Source organism: Melozone crissalis, unplaced genomic scaffold (assembly GCF_028551555.1).
Source record: "Melozone crissalis strain CALT ecotype California unplaced genomic scaffold, PUWL_Pcris_2 ptg000010l_1, whole genome shotgun sequence".
NCBI classification, from domain to species: Eukaryota; Metazoa; Chordata; class Aves; order Passeriformes; family Passerellidae; genus Melozone; species Melozone crissalis.
The window spans coordinates 5,136,468-5,148,399 of record NW_026535788.1 but is presented as its reverse complement, the minus strand read 5'-3'; the positions used below and the strand labels follow the sequence as shown (position 1 = coordinate 5,148,399).

Genomic DNA, 11,932 nt, shown 5'->3' with positions numbered 1-11,932 from the left:
CCAGCCTGCCCACGGCCATCATGGGGCTGCTCACAGGGGTTTTCTGTGCTGAGCATTGGCCTTGGTGTGTTCTTGAGAGAGCCTGGGCAAGGAGCCTGGAGCCCCCAGGCCCTGGCCTGAGGTGTCAGCGCTGCCCAAGCAGTGCCCATGGCCTGTCCTGCTGCATGGCCTGTCCTGCTGCAGCCCTGGCACTGCCACCCCCAGGGCTGTGCCCGGCCCCGAGAGCACTCAGGCCCTACAGCAACACCAGGGCCAGCAGGGCAGCGGGGCAGGGCCATGGCAGCAGCACTGGCAACACCAAGTTGGCACAAACAATGACATCAATTTGTAGAAAATATTTAAAATTTAAAACAAAGACAAAGAACCTCCAAAATGAAACTAACAAGAAGTATTGAAGGTTACTTTTATTACAAGTGATTGGCTGAAACTGGCCAGCAGTTTAATGCTTCTGAAAGCATCCAGTCATCAGTCTCCACACTGCAGCCTTGAGCTCCTGGTTCCTCAGGCTGTAGATGGGGGGGTTCAGGGCTGGAGGCACCACCGAGTACAGAACTGACAGGGCCAGATCCAGGGACGGGGAGGACATGGAAGGGGGCTTTAGGTAGGCAAACATGATAGTGCTGAGGAATAGAGAGACCACGGCCAGGTGAGGGAGGCAGGTGGAAAAGGCTTTGTGCTGTCCCTGCTCAGAGGGGATCCTCAGCACAGCCCTGAAGATCTGCACATAGGAGAAAACAATGAACACAAAACAACCAAATGATAAACAGATATTGACCAGAAGATACCCATGTTCCCTGAGGAAGGATTGTGAGCAGGAGAGCTTGAGGATGTGTGGGATTTCACAGAAGAACTGGCCCAGGGCATTGCCATGGCACAGGGGCAGGGAAAATGTATTGGCTGTGAGCAGCAGAGCATTGAGAAAGGCAGTGGCCCAGGCAGCTGCTGCCATGTGGGCACAAGCTCTGCTGCCCAGGAGGGTCCTGTAGTGCAGGGGTTTGCAGATGGACACTTAGCGGTCGTAGCACATCACGGTCAGAAGGTAATACTCTGCTGAGATGAAAAAGACAAACAGAAAGAGCTGTGCAGAACATCCTGAGTAGGAGATGGTGCTGGTGTCCCAAAGGGAATTGTGCATGGCTTTGGGGACAGTGGTGCAGATGGAGCCTAGGTCGCTGAGGGCCAGGTTTAACAGGAAGAAGAACATGGGCGTGTGCAGGTGGTGGCCGCAGGCTACGGCGCTGATGATGAGGCCGTTGCCCAGGAGGGCAGCCAGGGAGATGCCCAGCAAGAGGCAAAAGTGCAGGAGCTGCAGCTGCCGTGTGTCTGCCAATGCCAGCAGGAGGAAGTGCCTGATGGAAGTGCTGTTGGACGTTCCTTCACTCTGGCCATGGTGGACTGTTGAAAGAAGACATTGAAAAGCTCTTTGACTCAATCTAATAGAGTTATTTTGGGAATTCTCTCAAAACCTTCTCTACTTGTCAGGGAACTTCACTCAACATTTTCATTTCTGAGCTTGGGTTTGTGCTGCTGAGTTCCTGCCTCATCTTCAGGATTGCTCTCAGCCTGAGCCCTGGGGAAGCCCATAAGGAAAACAGGGCTTCCTGTGCCCAGTGCAGTTAGATGTGGAGAGCCATGAAGGCATACAGTTGAGGGAAAAGTTAAAGGTAGTTGTAAAGCAATTCTCAGGCTTGATTCTATAAACAATTAGACTCTCTCAAGCACCACTTTATAAACAATAAGATTCTCAGACAGTCTTCCCATAACAGGCAAAACACTCTGTCCTTGGGCTCTCTGGGAAAAGATAGCTACTCTGGAACAGATATGGAGGTTTTGGGAACTTTTCATATCACAGTGAGAACGCTGTCCTGTTTTCAATAAACAAATCATAGGTATTGTAAGACAAAAGGAGGGGTTAGAGTTTTCTCTGTTAACCTATCGTGAGCTTGGATTTTGCAATATGCATGAAGTTCATTAACACTATTATAAAAGTGGCTGGTTTGATCAATAAATCGGAGTTCGATGTTCATCAATCAGATGGTTGTCTTCCTTCACTTCAACAGTTAGACCTGCTGGAACCACACAGATGCCCTTTGCCCATTACACCTCCCTCTAGTTCAGGGTGATCGAACATAAAACGTGCTTGAAAAATAAAGTGGAGATTTTAAAGACTCCAGTTTCAAAGTCAATTTATCTAAGCCCTTCTCTCTTTCCCAGTGCAGATGAACAGGATGGGATCCCAAGGGTTGGTCTGGCTCTATGCTGCCTGGAGTTGTGACGAATGGGAGCTGTTTCTCTCTATCCAAGCCTTGTCCCTGCCAGGGCTGCCAGAGCCCAGCCCAGCCCTGGGGGCTCAACTCTGCCCTGCAGACCCTTCCCCGCACAGGGCACTGCCCAGGGGCATCTCCCTGGCACCAGGGCCTTAAGGGCAGGCCAGACAAACAGAGATGCTGCAAGCCAAGTGCTGCTGCTGCTGTCTGTAGGGAGAGGAGGCTGAAGAGGCACTTTCTGAGGGAAATCTGAGGCCCATCTGCAGATGCCCAGGGTGAGAGTGCAGGAGTCTCAGTGACACAGCCAAAGCTGACAGCCCCTTTCCCTTCCCTTGAGAAGAAAGCTGAGAGCAGCCCTGGCCATGCAGCATCATGTCCACAGCAGGAGGAATCTGCCCTGATGGGGGTGACTCCTTCCACCTCCAACTTCTCCCCTTCAGCATCCATGGGGAGCTGCCAGGCAGGCTGAGAGCTGACCCTGGCAGGTGGCACATGCCCTGGGCTGGCCAAGAGCCCTGAGGGCTGCAGGAGCTGCTCTGCAGGACAGTCCTGGGCAGCCCTGGCTGCAGCCCCAGCTTCAGCCCATGCAGCCGTCCCTGGCAGCAGGAGCCGTCCTGCCCTGTCCCTCTGACGGTGCCCAGGACAGCCCCGGTCTGCAGCACGTCCTCCTGCTTCTCCTCCTCTGCCACAGAGAAACTGGGAGAGTCGTCCTGACACATCCCCCAGGCTGTGGAGTGTGCTGGCTTCAGGAGATCCCTCCAGGAGCACAGGGGACATTGCCCTGCACCCACACACTCACCATGCACAGGGCTGTGAAGATGTTTCCCCAAGTGAAGTCTCAGCACAATGTCTTCCCAATCCTGATTGCCTTCAGCCTGTCTCTGCCTGGCTCCTGTCCCCTCAGTGCCTGCAGGCAGAGCCCTCAGCCCTGCTGGGCTGGGAGAGAAGCTGGTCCTGGGAAGAGCTGTTCCTTTAAAGCTCAGCAGCACAGACACAGCACAAGGACATTAATGAGCCTCTTGGGACTTTGGTATTGTTTACATCAGACTCAGTCCCTGAGAGAGTGCTCAAAAACTTCTCAAGAACTCAAATTTAAAATGAAACTCTGAAGTTTCTTGAAGTTTTAATGAGTCCCACAGATGGACACAACTGGGAAAGTGTCCCTAGGTTCCAGTTAGAGCAGAATACCAGAGGCAATTATGATAGCTGGGGACAAACAAGGTAAAAGTGTCTCTGGTGCTGAGCAAAGCTGGATGTGTTTCAGAAATGCAAAGGGCCAAGGCCTGAGCCCCAGCCCCTGGCCACGCAGATCCTGTCCCCCTCTCCTTGCTCAGGGCTCTTCCCATGATGGGCACTGGCATGTGGGGATGAGCAATGGCAAGGGCAAGAGCATGGGGCAGCCCCTGCCAGGCTGCTGAGCAGGGACAAGGAGGAAATGAGGCCCCAGGCCTGCAAGGGTCACTTGTCTCCTGCTCCTGCCTCAGGCCCAGGCCCAGCAGCCATGGCCAAAGTGCTGCCCAAGTTGGCTCTGGCAGGGCTGTCGTGCAGCTGCTGCCCATCCCTGTGCCCTGTGCAGCCCAGGCTGTCCCACGGTGTCCCTGCCCTGCGCCTCTGTCCCTGCAGGCTGTCGGCATCCCCCGGCTGCCCCACTTGGCTGGGCCCTTCCTTTGCTGACAGCTCTGCGTCCTGCCTGCCTCTGCCTGCCCACACAAAGCCTGGGCTGATACCAAAAGGGTTCATTCCATTTTTACCCTGCCTGTGAACTTTCAGCACAGGAACAAGGCATGCAGGGGCTGCTTTCCCCGCAAGGATGGTTAGAAGAGAAGAAGAAGACATCTGGCTCAAGGTTGCAGGGATAGAGAAAACAAGGAGTGAATCTGGGAATTTTGGGTGGGTTTTATGGAAGTGGGTAAATTGTAATTCACATTTAGTGACTGTATGTAAGTAACACACTGGTACAATTCTATGTCCATGTAAGGTTAGCAGTTATCCCATGTTGGACCTCAGGCCTGAAGAAATTATACCCTCTGAAATAGGAAATTAGTGTTAAGGAGACTTATTCTGATATTTTGGACATCTGGTGACAGCAGAGGCTGACAGAACCAAGGAATCAGGTGTGACACTGTGGAACCCCACGGAACAAAGTGTCCTGTGTGATGCAGTGGAACCCCATGGAACCAAAAGTCCATTGTATCAGAGCAAGGCCTTGTGGAACCAAGGAGAGCATTGCTGACAGTGTGGAAACTCATGGAGCCATGGGGTCATTGTGACAGTGTGGCTGTGACAATGGACCAAGGCATGGTCCATTGGGACAGTGCAGGACCTTCTGGAATCAAGGGGATCATGTTATGCTCTGGAACCTTATGGAACAAAGGATCCATAGTGACACTGCAGTGCTCAGACCATTGTTGACCCTGGGAAAGCTCCTGGAACCAAAAGTCCATTGTGATACAGCAAGACCTCCTGGAAAAATGGAGACCATTATGACACTTTGATGCCTAAAATTGGAATCAAAGGAGCCTCATCATGGAATTAAAAGAGCATTGTGACATAGCAAAGCCTCATGGAACCAAGGGCACAATAGTGACACTGTGGTGCTCCAAGGCACCAAGGGGGGATTCTTCAACTGCAGAACCAAGGAGAACATTGTGACACTCTGGGGCATCATGGAACCACAGCATGGCTGCAGAAAACCATGGAGGCCACTTCTACACCTTGAGGCCTTGTGAAACCAAAGGGCCATTGTGGCACAATGGAACCGAGGAGTCCATTGCGACACTATGAGGCCCTGTTGGGCCAAAGGGCCATTGTGGCACTGTGTGGTGCTATGGAACCAAGGGACTATTGTGGCACTAGAGAGCCCCATGGAACTAAGGATTCTTGGAACAATGTGGGACTGATGGAACCAAAGATCCATTGTGACTTTGCCGGGCCTCATGGAATTAAGGGAGGACAATTGTGATACTGTGGGGCTCCATGGGACAAAGGGGCCATTGTGATGCAGCTGGGCCTCATGGAACCATGGGAGACCATTATGACACATGAGGCCTCATGGAACAAAGGAGCATTGTGAGACACAGCAAGGCCTCATTGAACCAAGGGGAGACAATAGTGACACTGTGGGGCTCCATGGGACAAAGGGGCCATTCTGACACTGGATAATGGAGCCATGGGTCCCTAGTGACACAGCAAGGCCTTGTGGAACCATGGACACCATTGTGACATCATGGAAACTCATGGAACCAAGGGTCTATTGTTACAGTCCAGAACCAAGGAGACCATTGTGACAGTACAGAACCTCACAGGACCAAGATTCCATTGTTATGCAGTGGGGCTTCATGGAACCATGGAACCACTGTGACACAGCAGGGCCACATGGAACCAATGGTCCATGGAGATACTGCAGATCCAAGGAGACCACGGTGATGATGTGGAACCTTGTGTAACCAAGGGGCTGTTGTGACACTGTGGGAGCCCACAGAGCCAAATATTCATGGTGGCACAGTGGGGCTGCTTGTGATCAATTGTCCATTGTGACACTGCAGATCCAAGAGACCAGGGTGGCACTGTGGCAGTTGATGGAGCCAAGGACACATCAAGGTCTGGTGGAGCCTTGGAGAGCATTGTGGCAGTGCAGGACCAAGGAGGCCATTTTGACATTACGGAACCCAATGGAACCAAGGGTCTGTTGTTCTACAGTGGGGCCTCATGGAACCAAGGGGCCATTGTGACACTACAGTGCCCCATGCATCTAAGGATTCTTGGAACAATGTGGGGCTCATGGAACCAAGGTCCGCTGTGAAATTGAGGGGCCTCATGGAAATAAGAGGAGACAGTTGTGACGCTGTGGGGCCCAGTGGAAGCAAGGGGCCAGTGTGACACAGCTGGGCCTCATGCAGCCAAGGACCACTGGGATCCTGAGGAGCCCAAAAGAACCAAGGGGCCATTTTTTCACTCTGCAGCTGTGGAGACCCTTAGAGGCATTCCCTGGGTTAGGGAGACACAAGTAGCTTCCCTCAAAAGCTATTCACCCCCGTTGGCTCCTTCCCCTTGCTCTGTGTCCCTCAGCCACTCCCTCCCCATTCCCCCATTGGCCCCATCTTTGTACTGCCCCCATGCCACTGATCAGCCCTTTCCTCTGGAGATACAGAAACCTGGACTCCCCCCAGGAGTCCTGCCTGGTGACCCTGAACATCTCACCTCACAGCTGAATTAAACATCTGTGGATACCATGCAAAGGCCCTTTTTGCTTCCCTACCCTGGGCTTTATTAGCAGTTATTTTGGCTGAATCAATGGTCCCTTATGACAGTGTGAATCCAAGGACACCATGGAGACACTGTGGGACCTCATGGATCCAAGGGACCATTGTGACACTGAAGAAATTCATGGGACCAAGGGTCCATTGTTACACCACAGGGTCTCATTGGAACAAAGGAACCATTGCTGACAGTACAGAAACTCAGGGCACCAAGGGGCCGTGGTGACACAGCAGGGCCACAGGGAACCCAGGAGACCAGTGACATTTAGGGACCTCATGGAACCAGCATCCATTATGACACTGCAGAAACAAGGAGACCATTGTTGATGCTGTGGAAGCTCATGGAACCAAGCAGCCATTGTGACACTCCAGGGCTCCGTTGAACCAGGCAGACCATTGTGACACCACAGAACTTCATGGCACTGAAGGTTTATTTTGACACAGCAGGGCCCATGGAGCCAGTTGTTCATTGTGACAATGTGGATCTGAGGAGACCATGGTGACACCATGGAAGCTTATGGAACCATGGGTCCATTGTGACAAAACAAGGCCTTGTGGAACCAAGGAGACCATTGTGACATCATGGAACCTCGTTGAACCAAGGGTCCATTTACAGTCCAGAACCAAGGAGACCATGGTGACAGCACAGAACCTCACAGGACCAAGATTCCATTGTTATGCAGTGGGGCTTCATGGAACCAAGGAACCACTGTGACACAGCAGGGCCACATGGAACCAATGGTCCATGGAGATACTGCAGATCCAAGGAGACCATGGTGATGCTGTGGAACCTCATGGAGCCAAGGGGCCATTGTGACACTGGGAAACATCTTGGAATCAAGGCAACCATGTTACACTATGGAACCTCATGGAACAAAGGGGCCTATTGTGACACTGTGTGGCCTCATTGGAACAAAGGACATGGTTAATTGGACAGAAGCTCCTGGAAAATATGAGACATTATGACACTGCAGAGCTTCATGGAATGAAGGAAACCATGGGGACACCATGGAAGCTTCTGGAACCAAGCAGCCATTTTGACACTACAGAACCAAGGAGACCATTGTGACATCATGGAACCTTGTGGAACCAAGGGTCCATTGTTACAGTCCAGAACCAAGGAGACCATTGTGACAGTACAGAACCTCACAGGACCAAGATTCCATTGTTATGCAGTGGGGCTTCATGGAACCATGGAACCACTGTGACACAGCAGGGCCACATGGAACCAATGGTCCACGGAGATACTGTGGATCCAAGGAGATCATGGTGATGATGTGGAACCTTGTGGAACTAAGGGGCCGTTGTGACACTGTGGGGGGCCCACAGAGCCAAATATTCATGGTGACAGAGTGGGGCTGCTTGTGATCAATTGTCCATTGTGACACTGCAGATCCAAGAGACCAGGGAGACACTGTGGCAGTTGATGGAGCCAAGGGGCTGTTGTGACACACCAAGGCCTGTTGGAGCCTTGGAGAGCATTGTGGCAGTGCAGGACCAAGGAGGCCATTTTGACATTACGGAACCCAATGGAACCAAGGGTCTGTTGTTCTACAGCACGGCCTCATGGAACCAAGGGGCCATTGTGAAACTGTGGGGCATAACGGAGTCAAGGACACCACTGATACTGAAATCCACTGGATAGAAACTTCTGAACAGAGTTTGGAGTATTTGAAATGAGGTATCCTTTATTGCAGCATGGTGGTCCCTTGGGCCATCCTTCCTCCATTGGAGTGAACTGAGCATTAAATGAACAGAGTTTTTATCATATACACTGATTATGTGTTCACGAGCCATGCCCACTTCCTTTGAGTTTATTTGACATAGTTGCACCCCTTATCACAAATCCTTTCATGGTTCTTTGGGTTTTATTTTTCAACATCCAGTGTCCTTTTCAGGTGGCTGTTCTTTGAGCCCCCCCCCCCTTTTGAGTAAGGGCAATATTATTGTTTGGCATAACTTCTGCTTTGTCAGCCTTGCAGAGCTGATCTGGCATCCTGCTTGCATTTCTTGGAACTTCTGCTTGCCAGAGGTACATCCTCAATCAGTTTCTCCAAGGCTGGGCTGTTCTGTTCTACTGTCCTTGACAAGAGTAAATGTTGTTCTGTTCTCCTGTCCTTGTCTCAGTGCTCACCCTGCATGAGGCGTCTGCAACCCCCCCAACCTATGGGCCTGGGGTGGGCAAGTGTTCCTGGGGAACAGGGATGGGACAGATGGGCTGGACTGACCCAAGGGATGTTCCATTTCATGTCACACCATGATCAGCAATCAACTGAAAGAACCAGAGGGTCATGGGGGGTAGGGGATTATTTTCTTTTTAAGACATTTTTCTTTCAAAATAGCACCTACACATACAGAATCCTCTCCTACCACAAGGTGGTCAAACATATTCTGCTCAAAGGAGTCTTCCTGAGGATTTGCTATTCTTCTGTTAGTGGGTCTTGCCGTGCCTTTTTTTTGGTTGAGTTTGGAGGGTTTTTTATTTGGTATTGGTTTTTCCCTATTGAACAGCCTTTCTTCTGATGCTAAAGATTTTTTTCTCCCTTTTCTTGAGGCTTCCTTGGCACCCCATGGCAAGATAATTTTTTTCCCACTTAGGTATCTTGCCCAATTACCTTTTGCAGTCACCATTAACTAGATGTGTTCAGTCACAGACTCCCTGCAATTTCGCAGCATCCACAAAGGAATTAAAAGTACATTTAATGATGCTTTAGAGACAATAGAAATATTCCACAGTGGTGGCCAAGGGCTGGTCACTGAGGGATGTCACCAGGGCGTGGCTGACAAGAGGACTCTGTACCATGGATGACATTTGACCCTCATTTTTCAGCCAAACTCCCACCCAGCCCATGTTCCACTCCTTCAGCCCAGCTCTATCCAGTCTGGCTCTGAGGAGGCCACAGCAGACCCTGTCCCAGGCCTGGCTGAAGTCTGGGCACACAACATCCCCTCCTATTCCCTCCCACGTGGGTTCTGCAGTCCCTGCCCTGTCCTGCCAGTGCCCGGAATGGCTGCAGAAGGATTTGCCACATCCCCTTCCCTGCTGAGCCTGACCAGGCTGTGACTCTCCCAGTCCCCCTCCCTGCCCTCTGTGCAGACTAGTTCCATGTCTGCCCTTCCCAAGTGCCCAGGACCCTCTGGGATGGCTCTGGCCTTTCCAAGGGGTTTGAGAGAGGCCCCACAGTGACACTGCCCAGCCTTCTCAACAGCCCTGACACCAAAGGCTTTTTCCACATCCCTCAGTTCCAGGTCAGTGCCCAGAACACAGCACAGCCCTGTCCAGGTACTCGAGCTGGTTCAGAAGGGAGGCAGCTCTGATTTCTCCCCACAGACCCTCACTCTATTCAATGTCTCCCTGTGCACTCCATGGCTGCCCTGAGAATTTTTTCCTGGAGCCTCCCTGCCTGGGATATTTCTCTCCATGCAGTCCTAACCACAACCTAGCAAAGAATTCAGGTGTTTTCCCAGAGGGCATTACTCTCAGAGTGAAGTGGCCTCAAGGCCCTGTTTGTGCCACTGGAATTGTGCCACCCCTGGGTGCTGCTGATGGTGTTTGTGCTTACTGGGTTTCATCTCCCCACACACACACGATGCACTGCTGAGATCTCTTCAGTACAGAGCAAACATGGCCTGCTGGCCTGGTCATTTGGTGTCCCTCCGTGCAGGGACAAACAACCTCCTGCAGGTGGGGAGAGGCCAGTGCTGGCAATGGTGGTTGCAGGGGCTGGTGTGGGACAATTGCCCTGGGGCACCTTCCCAGGCTGCCCCAGAACAAAGACACAGCCCAGGCCCTGCTCTGCTGCTGCCTCAGGTCCATGCCAGGAGCTCTGGCTGTGCCAGGAAACTGCTGTGAGCCCCCCATGCACAATCCTCCCCTGCCCCAGGCACTGGGCTTTGCTGTGCCAGGGCATTCCTGGAGCACATTGCTGACAGCAGCTCTGGAGGGGAGCAAAGCCTCCCTGCCCTGCCCTCAGAAGATGCCCTTTGCTGCTGGAGATGCTGTGCTGGAGCCCAGCTGTGTCCCAGCAGTACCCATGGCCTGGCCCTGCCTGTGGCCACAGTAGGGACACGCAGCAGGACAGTGACCAAGCTGCCAGAGCACTCCGGCCTTACAGCCACAGCAGGGCTGGCAAGGACAGTGTGGAGTTGGGCAGAGCAGCTCCGAAAAGGACCAAGTGCTGCTGCTCCCTGGCCATGCTGCTCTGCTGGCACTCTTTCCCCTTCTCCTCTCTGACTTCATGATGGTCTCACAGAGCTGGAATCCCAGATAAAACAGGCACTGCAAGGTAGTTTATTTTCTTCAAATGTAGCAATAGCACAAACCCTGGTTTACACAGCTTCTGGGCCAAATTCAAAAGGTGGACATTGAATTTGATGGGGTGATTAAAAAATTTTATTGAGGATATTTTTATGAGAGAAACCCCCATTGAACATTAGCAAAGACCTGGGCTGGCCTGTTGGACCTGTCACGAGTTCCATTCCAAAAACTATACAGAAGGAAACCAGCAATTAGTTGCTTCAGAAATCATCCAGTCATCATTTTCCTCAGGGCATCATTGAGCTTCTGGTTCCTCAGGCTGTAGGTGAGGGGGTTCAGGACTGGAGGCACTACCGAGTACAGAACTGAAACTGCCAGATCAAGGGATGGGGAGGAGGTGGAGGGGGGCTTCAGGTAGGCAAACGCTGCAGTGCTAACAAAGAGGGAGACCACAGCCATGTGAGGGAGACAGGTGGAATAGGCTTTGTGCCGTTCCTGCTCAGAGGGGATCCTCAGCACAGCCCTGAAGATCTGCACATAGGAGAAAACAATGAACACAAAAAACCCAATAGTTATACAGGCACCAACCACAAGAAACCCAAGTTCCCTGAGTTTGGAGTGTGAGCAGGAGAGTTTGAGTATGTGTGGGATTTCACAGAAGAACTGGCCTAGGGCATTGCCTTGGCACAGGGGCAGGGAAAATGTATTGGCTGTGAGCAGCAGAGCATTGAGAAAGGCAGTGGCCCAGGCAGCTGCTGCCATGTGGGCACAAGCTCTGCTGCCCAGGAGGGTCCCGTAGTGCATGGGTTTGCAGATGGACACGTAGCAGTCGTAAAACATCACCGGTCAGGAGAGAAAGCTCTGTTCCAATGAAGAAGAGAAACAGAAACACCTGTGCAGCACATCCTGAGTAGGAGATGTCTCTGGTGTCCCAGAGGGAATTGTGCATGGCTTTGGGGACAGTGGTGCAGATGGAGCCTAGGTCAGTGAGGGCCAGGTTGAGCAGGAAGAAGAACATGGGCGTGTGCAGGTGGTGGTCACAGGCTACAGCACTGATGATGAGGCCGTTGCCCAGGAGGGCAGCCAGGGAGATGCCCAGCAAGAGGCAGAAGTGCAGGAGCTGCAGCTGCCGCGTGTCTGCCAATGCC

At 52.2% G+C, this 11,932-nt stretch overlaps 1 protein-coding gene and 1 pseudogene across 1 annotated transcript; both read right to left on the bottom strand.

Moving 5' to 3' along the window:
- Nucleotides 1-439: 439 nt before the first annotated feature.
- On the bottom strand, nt 440-1,363 carry LOC128933548 (olfactory receptor 14C36-like; annotated as a pseudogene).
- Nucleotides 1,364-11,051: 9,688 nt separating this feature from the next.
- LOC128933531 (olfactory receptor 14J1-like) lies at nt 11,052-11,588 on the bottom strand (the record flags this gene model as incomplete). Its single annotated transcript, XM_054270532.1, has 1 exon — nt 11,052-11,588. A coding segment is annotated over one exon (537 nt), but the record flags the coding sequence as incomplete, so codon positions are not given.
- Between the last annotated feature and the right edge of the window lie 344 nt (nt 11,589-11,932).